General features: G+C 45.8%; 1 protein-coding gene across 4 annotated transcripts in view; it reads left to right on the forward strand.

Annotated features, from left to right (window-relative positions):
- The first annotated feature begins 212 nt into the window (after positions 1-212).
- LOC112227719 (myb-related protein A-like) overlaps positions 213-16,878 on the forward strand; it is a 29,450-nt gene continuing 12,784 nt past the window's right edge. For 2 of the 4 annotated variants that reach the window (XM_042308623.1, XM_042308624.1), the window contains exons 1-9: positions 213-644; positions 5,265-5,445; positions 6,108-6,207; positions 6,576-6,647; positions 10,006-10,098; positions 12,025-12,245; positions 13,462-13,660; positions 13,757-13,831; positions 14,214-14,324. In XM_042308623.1, coding sequence (XP_042164557.1) covers positions 5,294-5,445; positions 6,108-6,207; positions 6,576-6,647; positions 10,006-10,098; positions 12,025-12,245; positions 13,462-13,660; positions 13,757-13,831; positions 14,214-14,324 — 1,023 coding nt within the window. In that variant the 5' untranslated portion in view covers positions 213-644; positions 5,265-5,293. The remainder of the gene's footprint in view (positions 645-5,264; positions 5,446-6,107; positions 6,208-6,575; positions 6,648-10,005; positions 10,099-12,024; positions 12,246-13,461; positions 13,661-13,756; positions 13,832-14,213; positions 14,325-16,878) is intronic. The other 2 variants (XM_042308625.1, XM_042308626.1) reach the window with 2 other exon arrangements.

Here is a 16,878-nt window from a genome sequence, read left to right on the forward strand (position 1 = left end):
GTATGATGATTGTAGTATAGACAGATAAAAAATATATATATAGGTTTTATCACCACAATACTGTGGTATTAATTGTCACAATGTTCATTTGCGCTCAAAGCGAAAGGCTCTTTTGGAGCGCTCCCCTTATTCTAACCAATCAGGTGCGAGGCCGCCTGCGCAGATTCAAACACCCTTCTAGAAGGAGGCTGGGCGCGAGATTCGGCGGGATCGACAAAATCTGAATGCGAAAATAACAAAATAGAAGTACAGTGGGAGGGAGAACAGTGTGTAGCCTACAAGGCAGGTTAGCTAGCTATATATGTTCACATCCTATTCGATCGGATATTGACATTGCATGCATCGCGGTGACATGCAAAATATAAGGAGATGCGTTTTTATTTACGATTGCACACAATTCCTACAACAAGAAAGAGTTTGACATGAAAGTGAACCGCTAGCTAACCAGCGAAAGTGTGGCACTGTATTTTAGACTACTGTCTGAAAATAAACTGGAAGATGACAGACATCGGACTGTATGGATAACTGTCCATGGAGATCATCTAATTCGCTTTTATATGGATTTTAGACCAACTACAAATAGAGGATTTCTTATTTGAAAAGCTTTGATCAGCTGTCATTATGGCCAACATAAAGTCGCGCAGGTAGGTGACACATTGCTGCTAAATCTGTAGTTAATTTGGCTGCGTACTAGCTACATTTGAATGGTTTTCAGATATGATACAAAAATGTTGCAACAAAATAGTTATAGTAAAGATGCAATTCATAGTGAAACCCATTGCTCAGGCATGGCATTATATTGAGCCAGATGTCACGTTGATCGTTGACACATCACGAGCACCTGCTCACGGTCACATAACGTGTTAGTTAGATATTGAAATACAGTAGGCTACAGCAAATTACAGCCTAGTTAGGATTCTAAAGGTTAATTAAAATAGTTGAATCAATTCCATCAATACTTTATTTAGCTGGATGTTTGTGCAAAATGTATGGGAATAGAACAGTCATAAAAGTGCATGTGGCACTCTTCAGTGAATAACCAAAGCATGTCGCGAGCTTGTGAACCAGCACAGCTGTTTGAGTTGCTTATTTTGTAGTAGACTAGGCTATGTCCCTTTTGGTCATGCTAACTTTGATAAAGCAAATAAAAACGTTGATTTGAGTTGTTCGGTGGGTTATGTAACTGCTTTGGTCTGTATTGTATTTTGTTGCTCAATTCAACACCCATTCATTGCGATCTTTCCCTCGAACAGAAAACATGGCTGACAGTCTGTGAGATGTTGTCTTGGCTAGAAGAGATCCAACTTTCGTAAAATTAACGTCAAAAGTTAGTTTTTTGGGGGAATTTTAGCTAACCCTAGCTCTTTTCCTAACCTTCACCTAATTATCCTAACCGGATACGTTAATTCTCCTAACCTGCTGCATTGCTGCGTAAATTCTCTTATCCTGCTACGAAAAGTCAAATGTGACGTTAATTTGACAAAAGTTGGATCCCTTCTAGCCATTACCGTGAGACGTAGCACGAGTAAGACTATTGAACAGATAGAGCACTTGCTATTTTTATCTAAGGCTACAGAAAAAATATATTAGATGGCCCAGCCCTCTGTTGTTTTAGTATGGACATTATTGTTCAAGGGAAATAAAATAGATGTATTGATTTAGAAAAAAACATAGTCCAACATAGGATTGTGATTGTTTTGTGCACCATTCTGCCACATTGTGTGGGTACATGTTTGGAAAATCCCCTATAACAGAGAGTCCCATAAAATGGTAAACAGAGAATGTTACTACTGTAGGCTAGGCATCTAAAAGATGTCTATTGTTTTCACAAATCAGATTTAGTTTGTTAATTATATATATGAAAAATAATGTATATAGGATAATCAGAGCACGAATGTATTAATTTATGGAGATATTTTCCCTCTGAGGTAAGGCTAGAATGACACAGCTGTGTGTTATTAGTATTTGTGAATTTGAGCCTGATTTTTTAAAAATTTACTAGGCAAGTCAGTTAAGAACAAGTCCTTATTTTCAATGATGGCCTAGGAACAGTGGATTAACTGCCTTGTTCAGGGGCAGAATGACAGATTGGGGATTTGATCTTGCAACCTTTTGGTTACTAGTCCAACGCTCTAACCACTAGGCTACCTGCCGCCCTGGATGGCTGAATTAACTATTGATTTATAGGCTGATTGGAGCCTGCTAACTGCCCTTAAACACACAAACATGACAATGACGTAATTTCCATCTGAACGAACTGCTCAGTGGCGTGTGTGTATCCCTCCACCCTCTACCCCTCCTAGACCCTACCCCCTCGGTGTGCCCCATCTGGTGGTGATAGGGGAGGGCCAGGGTGGTGGAGGATGGTCCTTTCTACCTCTCCCTCTGCTTTACATTTCACATGGAAGTTCAAGTTTGAATTGAAGAAACCTGTGGGAACACAGTCTACAGAGGCCATTATTTCAGTTTTATATTTTATTCACATAATAAATGAGGCATTGAAAAAAAAGCATATGAAGAATATGACACGCTTGATTTAGAAAATATATTTTTGTGCATTCGCCAACATTGTACACAAATTACGTAGGTATTACACATAGATTAAGATGACTTTAGTAGTCTATGAATAAGTTGTTTGAGAGAACGTAAGACTCGGCACAGTACTGGCTCAGGCACCTTGGCCAAGTTCTTATATAAGAAATCATACCAATCCCCCTGAGTCAATTTTGAAACTCCTGTTTAATTCAGCCTGGACCGTTGGGTCTGACCTATTAGTTTAGCCACACCCCGGGCCTGCCTCCTTGCAGCCCGCGCCACACACACACACACACACACACACACACACACACACACACACACACACACACACACACACACACACACACACACACACACACACACACACACACACACACACACACACACACACACCTTTATGCCACACACCTAGATATTACAAAGAGCCTGTTTATGTGGGAGCACACACCCTGGGCTCAGACCCACTTCCACCTCTCTCTTTCCTGTAGTGAGAGAATTATGCTGAAATTCAATTGGCATGTCCCAGTCACCACTGAAGAAGCCCTTTCATCACAGGCCAGTACTGGAAACCTGTGGGAGGCCTTGTTTTCCTCACCACAGTGTGTGTGTTCGAATGTGTACAGCATGTGTACATGTTAGAGTGTTTGAATGTGTGTGTGTGCATCTGCTGTGCTGGTGGCACATGTGAGTGTGCATTTCAGAGACAAAAACAACAGAGCCATATTTAGGAACTTCATACTTTGACCTTCTTTAGAGAGGGGAGAAAGACTGCTGTAAATCCACCCAACATTTCATCGAAACCAGGAGGATGGCATCAGGCTGAATGTGGAAAAAAATGCAATGAACAGAGATTAAATTCCTTATTTTACATGTACGAGATGCATGTTAATCCTACAAAATATATTTACAGTACCAGTCAAAAGTTTGGACACACCCACTCAAGGGTTTTTCTTTATTTTTTACTATTTTCTACATTGTAGAATAATAGTGAAGCCAACATAACTATGAAATAACACATATGGAATCATGTAGTAACCAAAAAATATGTTAAACAAATTATATTATAATTTATATTTAAGATTCTTCAAAATAGCCACCCTGTGTTGTGATGACAGCTTTGCACACTTGGCATTTTCTCAACCAGATTCATGAGGTAGTCACCTGGAATGCATTACAACTAAAAGGTGTGTCTTGTTTAAAGTTCATTTGTGGAATTTCTTTCCTTCTTAATGCGTTTGAGCTGTCACTTGTGTTGTGACAAGGTAAGGGGGTATACAGAAGATAGCCCAAGTCCATATTATGGCAAGAACAGCTCAAATAAGCAAAGAAAAATGAGAGTCCATCATTACTTTAAGACATGAAGGTCAGTCAATGCGGAACATTTCAAGAATTTTGAAAGTTTCTTCAAGTGTAGTTGCAAAAACCATCAAGCGCAATGATGAAACTGCAGAGGATACGTTCATTAGAGTTACCAGCCTCAAATTGCAGCCCAAATAAATGCTTCATAGAGTTCAAGTAACAGACACATCTCAACATCAACTGTTCAGAGGAGACTGTGTGAATCAGGCCTTCATGGTCGAATTGCTGCAAAGAAACCACTAGTAAAGGACCAATAAGAAGTAGAGACTTGCTTAGGCCAAGAAACACGAGCAATGGACATTAGACCAGTGTAAATCTGTCCTTTGGTCTGATGAGTCCAAATTTGAGATTTTTGGTTCTTCATGTCTTTGTGAAACGCAGAGTAGGTGAACGGATGTTCTCAGCATGTGTGGTTCCCACCGTGAATTATGGAGGAGGAGGTGCTTTGCTGGTGACACTGTCAGTGATTTATTTAGAATTCAAGGCACACTTAACCAGCATGGCTACCACAGCGTTATGCCATCCCATCTGGTTTGCATTTAGTGGGACTATCATTTGTTTTTCAACAGGACAATGACCCAACACCCCCCGAGGGCTCCTTCAAGACTGTTGCAAAAACATTCCAGGTGAAGCTCATTGTGAGAATGCAAAGAGTGTGCAAAGCTGCCATCAAGGGAACGGGTGGCTACTTTGATGAATCTCAAATATTGTTTGATTTGTTTAACACTTTATCTTTTCTTTATTTAACTAGGCAAGTCAGTTAAGAACAAATTCCTATTTTCAATGACGGCCTAGGAACAGTGGGTTAACTGCCTGTTCAGGGGCAGAACGACAGCTCGGTTACTAGTCCACCGCTCTAACCACTAGGCTACCCTGCCGCCCTTTCGGTTACTACATGATTCCATATGTGTTATTTCATAGTTTTGATATCTTTACTATTATTCTACCATGTAGAAAATAGTAAAAAATTAAGAAAAACCCCTGAATGAGTGGGTGTGTCCAAACTTTTGACTGGTACTGTATATCTAAACGTTCACACCACATTGCTCTTCTGAATGCAGCCCCTGTCCTTCAGTCTCTGGGATTGTATGGGGCTGTGGCTGGCCTTGGAATCAGTCAATTGCATGTAGGCCCATATTATGTTACTGTGCTGTGATAGTATCTAACTTCAGACTCTTATTTGACAATATCTGGAATGCAATGAGACCAATAGCTCAGTATGTCTCTGTTGACAGCTGTGGTGTAGATTTATTACATAGCTCTGGTTCTGGTGCGTCTCAGCCGTTGGAACAGTGTCAGTGTGACCTTGCTCTGTGATTACTCTGGGTAACCACTGTCCTCAACCCTCCTCCCTGTCTGTTTATTAGATGTTCTACCCCTGGCACAACGTGACACCATGAAGGAAGTGTTGCCCAGCAACAAGACATTTCTATGGACAGAGCTAAGTGTGCACAACTACTTTCTCTGGTGGCAGAGTTTCACATTGGAGAAGGGAAAGCTGTGTCCACTATTACAGCTTTTTGCTGTCTTGATTAAATCTTATAGATTGTGAGTTATAGGTGTTTAAGTTGGCCCTATTTTCCTAAAAATCAACATTCGAGGCAAAAAGGGACAGTTGTGTGAAGGTGGATTTGCCCCCAAAAAGGCAACAGTTGTTTCACTATACCCAATAAGACTAGCTTTTACCCTTTTACCACCTAGGTATAGAGGCAGTTTGCCACAGTCAGGGTTGGCATCATAATGCCTAATCTAGCAGGGAACAAGGGACGGCTAGGCTACTCTAATTATGGTCAGGAATGTTCTGTTTAATATGAGTCTCAACTCTGTTTCCATCTCTGCACGCCACGTACTGAGACTGAGACTACTGCCAATCCTGCTTCACCATGAATGACTGCCTGCTCGATCCATTGACTTCTGATTCAGTTTGAAATTGGACGGTTATTTGTAATTGGCTATCAGTGGGTTGGCGCTGTATGTGACTCAGTTGTGGCATGAATGATGTATTGTTCCTGCTTGTGTCTTTTTATGTTTTATTGATGTCACTAGTTCTGAGTCCACCCTTTAATATTGTGTCATGATTATGTCAATGCTCTTGTTTTACTTAAGTGGCTGTGTTGATTAGTGATTGACTATAATGAAATGTAAAGAGAGCAAAAAATAAGAGTATCTCTCTCTCTTTTTCCTCTACCTCTCCATCTCTCCTTTTTCAGTGAGTCTGAGGATGAAGATCTACACTCCACAGATCCTGAGAGTATAGACAAGAGCAAAGACAAGAAGATACTGTGCAAAGGCAAATGGTCTCGCGATGAGGTGGGCTAATTCTATAAGAGGCATATGAGCGGGCCAGTTTGGTCAAGTGTGCTAGTTACTTTATTGCGCTCACTGTTGAACCATTATTTATTGGACCTGTCTTGCATTGTTTTAGTGTTCAAATGGATTGAGAATAGCATGTGCATGAAAGTGTGCTGTGGTCCAACAGTCTGTTTGTTTATAGGTGTATTGTCTGCAGCAATCTGCTGCTTTTCTATGGCATGATTATGTAGGAAGCCCTATTGTGTCCCCTGCTAAAAAAAAGTGTAAAGGGCGTTTACCTTATGGAAGCACTGAGGATGAAGGGAGTGTCTCAGGAAGGTTGGCTCCTGACTGTCTCTCTCTGACCTCCCCCCTTCTCGCTGCAGGACGAGAGGCTGAAGAAGTTAGTGGAGCAGCATGGAGCAGACTCCTGGAAATTAGTAGCTAATAATTTTCAAGTAAGTAAAACATTTGTTCCCCTTAATCATTACACACTGTTAGAACATGGTGTTAAAATACAACGCTTTCTGTAATAAGCACAGTAACACACTAACCAAAATCATGTCTATATATTGATGATATGTAATAGCAATGGGGGGAAATGCAGGAAAACTGTAATCTGTTTTACCTCATTTCTACCAACATCACCTGTGCAACTAGAGGTGAAAACAATGGACCTTTACTCCACACACAGCTCTCTCTCGCCCTCCATTTGGCAAATCTGACCATAACTCTATCCTCCTGATTCCTGCTTACAAGCAAAATCTCCTCAAACAGTAAGTACCTGTGACCCGGTCAATACGGAAGTGGCCCGATGAATTGTGGGTTAAGCTGCAGGACTGTTTCGCTATCACAGATTGGAATATTTTCTGGGATTCATCTGGTGGCATTGAGGAGTTTACCATATCAGTTACCGGTTTCATTAATAAGTGCATCAACGACGTCGACCCTACAGTGACTGTACGTGCATATCCCAACCAGAAGCCATGGATTACAGGCAACATCCGCACTGAGCTAAAGGCTATAGCTGCCGCTTTGAAGGAGCGGGGCACTAACCCGGCCGTTTATAAGAAATCCCACTACGGCCTCCGATTGAACCATCAAACAGGCAGAGCGTCAATACAGGACTAAGATCGAATCCAATTACACCAGCTCTCACGCACGTCAGCTGTGGCAGGGCTCGCAAACTATCATGGATAACAAAGGGAAACTCAGCCACAAGCTGCCCAGTGACACAAGCCTACCTGATGAGCTAAATGCCTTCTATGCTCACTTCAAGGCAAGGAGCACTGAAACATGCATGAGAGCACCAGCTGTTCCGGACGGCTGTGTGACCATGCTCTCCGTGGCCGATGTGAGTAAGACCTTTAAACAGGTTAACATTCACAAGCACGCAGGGCAAGATGGATTACCATCTTACGCCTACTCAGAGCATGTGCAGACCAGCTGGCAAGTGTCTTCACTGACGTTTTCAACCTCTCCCTGATCCAGTCTGTAGTACCTACATGTTTCAAGCAGACGACCATAGTCCCTGTCTAAATTACTATTTCCCTTTAGCACTCACATCTGTAGCCATGAAATGCTTTGAAAGGCTGGTCATGGCGCACATCAACACCATCATCCCAGACTTCCTGGATGACGCAATATCTATATCACTCCACACTGCCCTTTCCCACCTGGACAAAAGGAACACCTATGTGAGAATGCTGTTCATTGTCTACAGCTCAGCGTTCAACACCATAGTGCCCTCCAAGCTGATCACTAAGCTAAGAACCCTGGGACTGAACGCCTCCCTCTGCAACTGGATCCTGGACTTCCTGATGTGCCGCCGCCAAGTGGTGAGAGTAGGCAACAACACATCCTCCACACTGACACTTAACACGGGGGCCCCTTAGGGGTACATGCTTAGTCCCTTCCTGTACTCCCTGTTCACCCACGACAGTGTGGTCGCGCACGAATCCAACACCATCATAAGTTTGCTGACAAAACTACGGTGGTACGCCTGATCACTGACGACGATGAGACAGCTTATAGGGAGGAGATCAGAGACCTGGCAGTGTGGTGCCAGGACAACAACCTCTCCCTCAACGTCAGCAAGACAAAGGAGCTGATCGTGGACTACAGGAAACGAAGGGCCGAGCACTTCCCCATTCACATCGACGGGGCTGTAGTGGACCAGGTCCACATCACTAAGGACCTATCATGGTCCAAACACACCAACACAGTCGTGAAGAAGACACGACAACGCCTCTTTCCTCTCAGGAGGCTGAAAAGATTTGGCATGGGCCCTCAGATTCTCAAAATGTTCTACAGCTGCATCATTGAGAGCATCTTGACTGGCTGCATCACTGCTTGCTATGGCAACTTACTGGCATCCGACCACAAGGCGCTACAGAGCGTAGTGTGTACGGCCCAGTACATCACTTGGGCTGAGCTCCCTGCCATCCAGAACCTCTATACCAGGCAGTATCAGAGGAAGGCCCTAAAAATTGTCAAAGACTCCAAGCACCCAAGTCATAGACTGTTTTCTCTGCTACCGCACAGCAAGCGGTACCTATGCAAAGACTGCTAAATAGTTAGTTAAATAGTTAACCAAATAGCTACCCGGACTATCTGCATGGACCTTTTGCGCAAACATTTTTGACTCATCACATATGCTGCTGCTACTGTTTAACCATCTGTCACTTTATTCCTAGTATATGTACATATCTACCTCAATTACTTCGTACCCCTGCACATTGACTCAGTACTGGTACCTCTTGTATATTGCCAAGTTATCATTACTCATTATGTATCTATTATTACTTTTATTATTACGTGATTTACTTTTCTATTATTTCTCTATTTTCTTTCTCTCTGCATTGTTGGGAGGGGCCCGCAATTAAGCATTTCACTGTTAGTCCACACCTGTTGTCTACGAAGCTTGTGATGAATAACATTTTATTATCTGGAAAAGTGACTCTCACATTAAGAAAAGTGACTCTCACAGGTGTTGTGTGAGGTGGGGTTATTAGTGGTACTCACAGGTGTTGTGTGAGGTGGGGTTATTAGTGGTACTCACAGGTGTTGTGTGAGCTGGGGTTATTAGTGGTACTCTCAGGTGTTGTGTGAGCTGGGGTTATTAGTGGTACTCACAGGTGTTGTGTGAGGTGGGGTTATTAGTGGTACTCACAGGTGTTGTGTGAGGTGGGGTTATTAGTGGTACTCACAGGTGTTGTGTGAGCTGGGGTTATTAGTGGTACTCACAGGTGTTGTGTGAGGTGGGGTTATTAGTAGTACTCACAGGTGTTGTGTGAGGTGGGGTTATTAGTAGTACTCACAGGTGTTGTGTGAGGTGGGGTTATTTGTAGTGCTCACAGGTGTTGTGTGAGGTGGGGTTATTAGTGGTACTCACAGGTGTTGTGTGAGGTGGGGTTATTAGTGGTACTCACAGGTGTTGTGTGAGGTGGGGTTATTTGTAGTACTCACAGGTGTTGTGTGAGGTGGGGTTATTAGTGGTACTCACAGGTGTTGTGTGAGGTGGGGTTATTAGTGGTACTCACAGGTGTTGTGTGAGCTGGGGTTATTAGTGGTACTCACAGGTGTTGTGTGAGGTGGGGTTATTAGTGGTACTCACAGGTGTTGTGTGAGGTGGGGTTATTAGTGGTACTCACAGGTGTTGTGTGAGCTGGGGTTATTAGTGGTACTCACAGGTGTTGTGTGAGGTGGGGTTTATTAGCAAGTGTGTGTATGTGTATATGATAACTCAGGGAGGGACAGCTGCAGGTGGGTTTGTGTGTTAATGAGGTGTTGTGCTCTGCGTTGTGTCTGTCACAGGGGAGGACAGATGGCCAGTGTCAGCACCGCTGGCAGAAGGTGCTCAACCCAGAGCTGGTGAAAGGACCCTGGACAAAAGAGGAGGATCAGAAGGTAAGTGGAGATGGGAGTTACCCCAACCTGGGGTGGAAAAAGAAGTAGATAAAGAGCTAGCGAGAACATGTATTGTTCTGAATTTTATTGGAGCGGCTCCTTGATAACACAATACAAACAAGCTGCAGGATGAACATCACAGACCTTTTTTTTGTAATCTGAAACATTGAAAGGAACATACAGTACACACGTTCCTCTCCCACTCTCTATCCCTGTTTGTAGCCCATAGACCCTGCAGTAGTTTTCATTGGCTGTGCATACAACTCACTACCTCATGCTTTAGAACAACCAAAGCTCTCCAAGTTTCCCTGGTCCTGAGCCCCTCCTCAGCCAGGCTTTAGGGTCATATCTCTCATAGTTGGAAGGTGAACAATACATTCCTTAAATAGAACTACATGATGCCTCGCCTACTGGAATGTCAAGATTGATATTTTGTTCCTCCAACATCTAGGCCTCACATCACAACACGCCAGTGATAGTATTGCTCTGGCTTGCCCTTAGTGACATGCTAGAAGTAAGATATTCAGGAAGATAATAGCACTGGGTGGTGTGGGCCTGCTAAGAGATGACAAGACATGTTTGGCTCCATGACAGAAGTGTTGTGGCAACTAGTTCTACTTCTTCAGCTGCATTCTTGACATTCTCTAGTGTTGCCAATGACGATGTGGCACCTCTGTTTGTGCGGTAATGGCATTTATCCCTCCAGTAATAGATACTATACAGTATGCCAGGGGTTGGGAACAGGCGGCGTGATTCCCTCCAGTAATAGATACTATAAAGTATGTCAGGGGTCGGGAACAGGCGCCGGGATTCCCTGCAGTAATAGATACTATACAGTATGCCAGGGGTTGGGAACAGGCGGCGTGATTCCCTCCAGTAATAGATACTATACAGTATGCTAGGGGTCGGGAACAGGCGGCGTGATTCCCTCCAGTAATAGATACTATACAGTATGCCAGGGGTCGGGAACAGGCGGCGTGATTCCCTCCAGTAATAGATACTATACAGTATGCCAGGGGTCGGGAACAGGCGGCGTGATTCCCTCCAGTAATAGATACTATACAGTATGCCAGGGGTCGGGAACAGGCGGCGTGATTCCCTCCAGTAATAGATACTATACAGTATGCCAGGCGGCGTGATTCCCTCCAGGGGTCGGGAACAGGCGGCGTGATTCCCTGCAGTAATAGATACTATACAGTATGCCAGGGGTCGGGAACAGGCGGCGTGATTCCCTCCAGTAATAGATACTATACAGTATGCCAGGGGTCGGGAACAGGTGGCGGGATTCCCTGCAGTAATAGATACTATACAGTATGCCAGGGGTCGGGGGTCGTGGGAACAGGCGGTGTGATTCCCTCCAGTAATAGATACTATACAGTATGCCAGGGGTCGGGAACAGGCGGCGTGATTCCCTCCAGTAATAGATACTATACAGTATGCCAGGGGTCGGGAACAGGCGGCGTGATTCCCTCCAGTAATAGATACTATACAGTATGCCAGGGGTCGGGAACAGGTGGCGCAGGAGTTCCCTGCAGTAATAGATACTATACAGTATGCCAGGTGTCGGGAACAGGCTGCGTGATTCCCTCCAGTAATAGATACTATACAGTATGCCAGGGGTCCGGAACAGGCGGTGTGATTCCCTCCATTTCCAATTCCCCCACACCTCCCTGTATTTTCCCAAGTATTCACACACAAAAAAAAAGAGACGTGATCATGTCTCAATGTTATTAAGGTATGAAATTATTGTTATTTTCAAATACAATCACTTTTTGGGCTTAGTTGTGGTCAATTTGCAGTGTACAAATGATTTGAATTATGTTTCGGGCATCCCGAAAGTTGCCTACCCCTGCAGTATGCATATTTTTTAAGTCCAGAGGATTGCATTGTAAGAAGTCCCTGTCTTCTTTGCTCCTGTGTGTATAGGTGATTGACCTGGTTCATAAATATGGCCCCAAGCGCTGGTCTGTGATTGCCAAGCACCTGCAGGGGCGGATCGGGAAGCAGTGCCGTGAGCGCTGGCACAACCATCTGAACCCTGAGGTGAAGAAGTCCTCCTGGACCCAGGAAGAGGACAGCATCATCTACCAGGCCCACAAACGCCTGGGCAACCGCTGGGCCGAGATCTCCAAGCTGCTGCCTGGAAGGTAACGGAATGATATACCGTACATCTCTTTGCCTGAGTTAGTGGGTGGTTACATCTCAATAGAGTAAAAGTGGGTGGTTACATCTCAATAGAGTAAAAGTGGGTGGTTACATCTCAAAATATAAAAGTGGGTGTTACATCTCAAAATAGTAAAAGTGGGTGGTTAAATCTCAATAGAGTAAAAGTGGGTGGTTAAATCTCAATAGAGTAAACGTGGGTGGTTAAATCTCAATAGAGTAAACATGGGTGGTTACATCTCAAAATATAAAAGTGGGTGGTTACATCTCAAAATAGTAAAAGTGGGTGGTTACATCTCAAAATAGTAAATGTCGGTGGTTACATCTCAAAATAGTAAATGTGGGTGGTTGCATCTCAAAATATAAATGTGGGTGGTTACATCTCGAAATAGTAAAAGTGGGTTGTTGCATCTCAAAATACAGAGTGGGTGGTTGCATCTCAATAGAGCAAAAGTGGGTGGTTACATCTCAATAGAGTAAAAGTGGGTGGTTACATCTCAATAGAGTAAAAGTGGGTGGTTACATCTCAATAGAGTAAAAGTGGCTTCCCTTCTTCTCCTGGTCAGCTTTCCTTCATATTTCCTACACCTACAGTATAGTAGTATCTGGTCCCATTACCAAAGGTGTAAGGCTAAGGGCAAAAGCATATTTTTTTTTTTGGTTTTTGGACAGATCTAAAGTATTTAGTATTTAAAGTATGCCAGCAGCATACCACCCTGCATATCACTGCTGGCTTGCTTCTGAAGCAGGGTTGGTCCTGGTCAGTTCCTGGATGGGAGACCAGATACTGCTGGAAGTGGTGTTGGAGGGCCAGTAGGAGGCACTCTTTCCTCTGGTCTAAAAAAAAATATCCCAATGCCCCAGGGCATTGACACTGCCCTGTGTAGGGTGCCGTCTTTCGGATGGGACGTTAAACAGGTGTCCTGACTCTCTGAGGTCATTAAAGATCCCATGGCACTTATCGTAAGAGTAGGGGTGTTAACCCCGGTGTCCTGGCTAAATTCCCAATCTGGCCCTCAAACCATCACGGTCACCTAATAATCCCCAGTTTACAATTGGCTCATTCATACCCCTCCTCTCCCCTGTAACTATTCCCCAGGTCGTTGCTGCAAATGAGAATGTGTCCTCAGTCAACTTACCTGGTAAAATAACGGATCATTTTAAAATAAAATAAATAAAATTGAACAACCTCCCTTATAGGACAGACAACTCCATCAAGAATCACTGGAACTCCACCATGAGGAGGAAAGTGGAGCACGAGGGGTACCTCCAGGAGGGCTGCAGGGGATTCAGCTCAGAGCATGGGGGGTTGAAGCGACGCCACCACAGACCCTGTGTCCCCCAAGTAGACACACCCCACGGTGGGCACAGCCCTCTGGGCATAGCTGGACCAACTCAGGTGAGAGGCCTCTCAGACATTTCTGTTCCGTTTCATTCAAACAAGGTTTATTGGCATATTGAAAGGATCTGTGTTTAATGTTCCTGTGTGTTGTAGCTTGGGGGTTACCTCTATAGCCCTCACTGTGGCCAGCTGATGGACAGCCTCCCAGACTCCTCCAGCTACTTATTGGTGAGTGACCTGTCCTTTACAGCTGGCCAAGAGTCCGATATGTTGTTTGACTCAAAAGCTCAAGGTTTGGACTGAAGCATGGAGCTAAATCAGTAGAAGTGTCTTCCAATCCTGTCCACTTTACCATCCCTTTTTTGTACCTTTCCACCGTACTAACTTCAGTCTACTTTGTATTAATCACCCTCTGAATCAAACAACTAAATGACCTGCCTGAATTTCTGTTTCTTCTCCGTGTCTTGGTTTGGTGTTAATCAGAGTAAGCCTGAGTCTGATATGAGTAATTTGTGAGTAAATTTGTTCTCTCCTTCCTTCTTTCCCTGCCGACCTTTTCTTCACTCCCTCCGTCCACTCCTCCTCTCCTTCCCGTGTGTGTTTACTCCAGCCGTCCTGCCATGATGATCCAGACAAAGAGCAGAGAATTAAGGAGCTTGAGCTGCTGCTTATGTCAGCAGAGACCGAGGTCCGGAGACAGGCCCAGTGCCGAGGCCCATGTGTAAGACACACTCTCAGTGTGTATGTGTGTGATGATGTAGCCTAGTCCACTTGAGCTTGTAGTTATGCTGTAGTGATGTCATAGTAGCCTACCCATCTCACCCCTCTCCCCACACTCCCGTTACGCTTCGTAGTTCTACCCCTCCCATCCCCATTTTCAGTGCTTCCTGCCATCTCGCCATGCGGCCGCCACCATTAACCTCCTCTCACTTCCTCCAGCCTCCTTCCCTCCAGCCTCCTATCTGCTCCTCACAGCAGTAGTGCACAGTGTCACTTCCTCCAGCCTCCTTTCCCTCCAGCCTCCTATCTGCTCCTCACAGCAGTAGTGCACAGTGTCACTTCCTCCAGCCTCCTTCCCTCCAGCCTCCTATCTGCTCCTCTGCTCCTCACAGCAGTAGTGCACGGTGTCACTTCCTCCAGCCTCCTATCTGCTCCTCACAGCAGTAGTGCACGGTGTCACTTCCTCCAGCCTCCTATCTGCTCCTCACAGCAGTAGTGCACGGTGTCACTTCCTCCAGCCTCCTATCTGCTCCTCACAGCAGTAGTGCACGGTGTCCAGCCTCACTTCCTCCAGCCTCCTTCCTCCAGCCTCCTATCTGCTCCTCACAGCAGTAGTGCACGGTGTCACTTCCTCCAGCCTCCTATCTGCTCCTCACAGCAGTAGTGCACGGTGTCACTTCCTCCAGCCTCCTATCTGCTCCTCACAGCAGTAGTGCACGGTGTCACTTCCTCCAGCCTCCTTCCCTCCAGCCTCCTATCTGCTCCTCACAGCAGTAGTGCACGGTGTCACTTCCTCCAGCCTCCTATCTGCTCCTCACAGCTGCTCCTCACAGCAGTGCACGGTGTCACTTCCTCCAGCCTCGGTGTCACTTCCTCCATCTGCTCCTCACAGCAGTAGTGCACGGTGTCACTTCCTCCAGCCTCCTATCTGCTCCTCACAGCAGTAGTGCACGGTGTCACTTCCTCCAGCCTCACTTCCTCCAGCCTCCTTCCTCCAGCCTCCTATCTGCTCCTCACAGCAGTAGTGCACGGTGTCACTTCCTCCAGCCTCCTATCTGCTCCTCACAGCAGTAGTGCACGGTGTCACTTCCTCCAGCCTCCTATCTGCTCCTCACAGCAGTAGTGCACGGTGTCACTTCCTCCAGCCTCCTTCCCTCCAGCCTCCTATCTGCTCCTCACAGCAGTAGTGCACGGTGTCACTTCCTCCAGTGTCACGGTGTCTTCCTCCAGCCTCCTATCTGCTCCTCACAGCAGTAGTGCACGGTGTCACTTCCTCCAGCCTCCTATCTGCTCCTCACAGCAGTAGTGCACGCAGTGTCACTTCCTCCAGCCTCCTATCTGCTCCTCACAGCAGTAGTGCACGGTGTCACTTCCTCCAGCCTCCTTCCCTCCAGCCTCCTATCTGCTCCTCACAGCAGTAGTGCACGGTGTCACTTCCTCCAGCCTCCTATCTGCTCCTCACAGCAGTAGTGCACGGTGTCACTTCCTCCAGCCTCATCTTCCTCCAGCCTCCTATCTGCTCCTCACAGCAGTAGTGCACGGTGTCACTTCCTCCAGCCTCCTATCTGCTCCTCACAGCAGTAGTGCACGGTGTCACTTCCAGCCTCCAGCCTCACAGCAGTAGTATCTGCTCCTCACAGCAGTAGTGCACGGTGTCACTTCCTCCAGCCTCCTATCTGCTCCTCACAGCAGTAGTGCACGGTGTCACTTCCTCCAGCCTCCTATCTGCTCCTCACAGCAGTAGTGCACGGTGTCACTTCCTCCAGCCTCCTATCTCTCACAGCAGTAGTGCCGGTGTCACTTCCTCCAGCCTCCAGTCACAGCAGTGCACGGTGTCACTTCCTCCAGCCTCCTATCTGCTCCTCACAGCAGTAGTGCACGGTGTCACTTCCTCCAGCCTCCTATCTGCTCCTCACAGCAGTAGTGCACGGTGTCACTTCCTCCAGCCTCCTTGCTCCTCACTCCAGCCTCCAGCCTCCTATCTGCTCCTCACAGCAGTAGTGCACGGTGTCACTTCCTCCAGCCTCCTATCTGCTCCTCACAGCAGTAGTGCACGGTGTCACTTCCTCCAGCCTCCTATCTGCTCCTCACAGCAGTAGTGCACGGTGTCACTTCCTCCAGCCTCCTATCTGCTCCTCACAGCAGTAGTGCACGGTGTCACTTCCTCCAGCCTCCTATCTGCTCCTCACAGCAGTAGTGCACGGTGTCACTTCCTCCAGCGGTTTGGAACCAAACATGTGTTTCCTCCTTTTTCTTCTTCTTTTTAAACCTTTTCCCTTCTTTCACCACACCACTGTGGCTTCCATAGCAGAACCCCCCTCCTCGTTACCTTTCTTCATGCATCTATTCACTCCATCCATTTATCTCATTATAATCTGCGTTGCAGAACAAACTATTAGGATGATGTCAGTGGTTCAGATTTTAAATGTAAAATATCTTGGTGTGTTACAACACATGCCTACCACTGACTTCTCAATGAGGTTCAATAATGTTTTAGACTGAGGGAACAAGTTTGGGTGTTGGGACACTTTTGGGTATGAATTTCGTTACATTGC

This window comes from Oncorhynchus tshawytscha, linkage group LG29 (genome assembly GCF_018296145.1).
Source record: "Oncorhynchus tshawytscha isolate Ot180627B linkage group LG29, Otsh_v2.0, whole genome shotgun sequence".
NCBI classification, from domain to species: domain Eukaryota; kingdom Metazoa; phylum Chordata; class Actinopteri; order Salmoniformes; family Salmonidae; genus Oncorhynchus; species Oncorhynchus tshawytscha.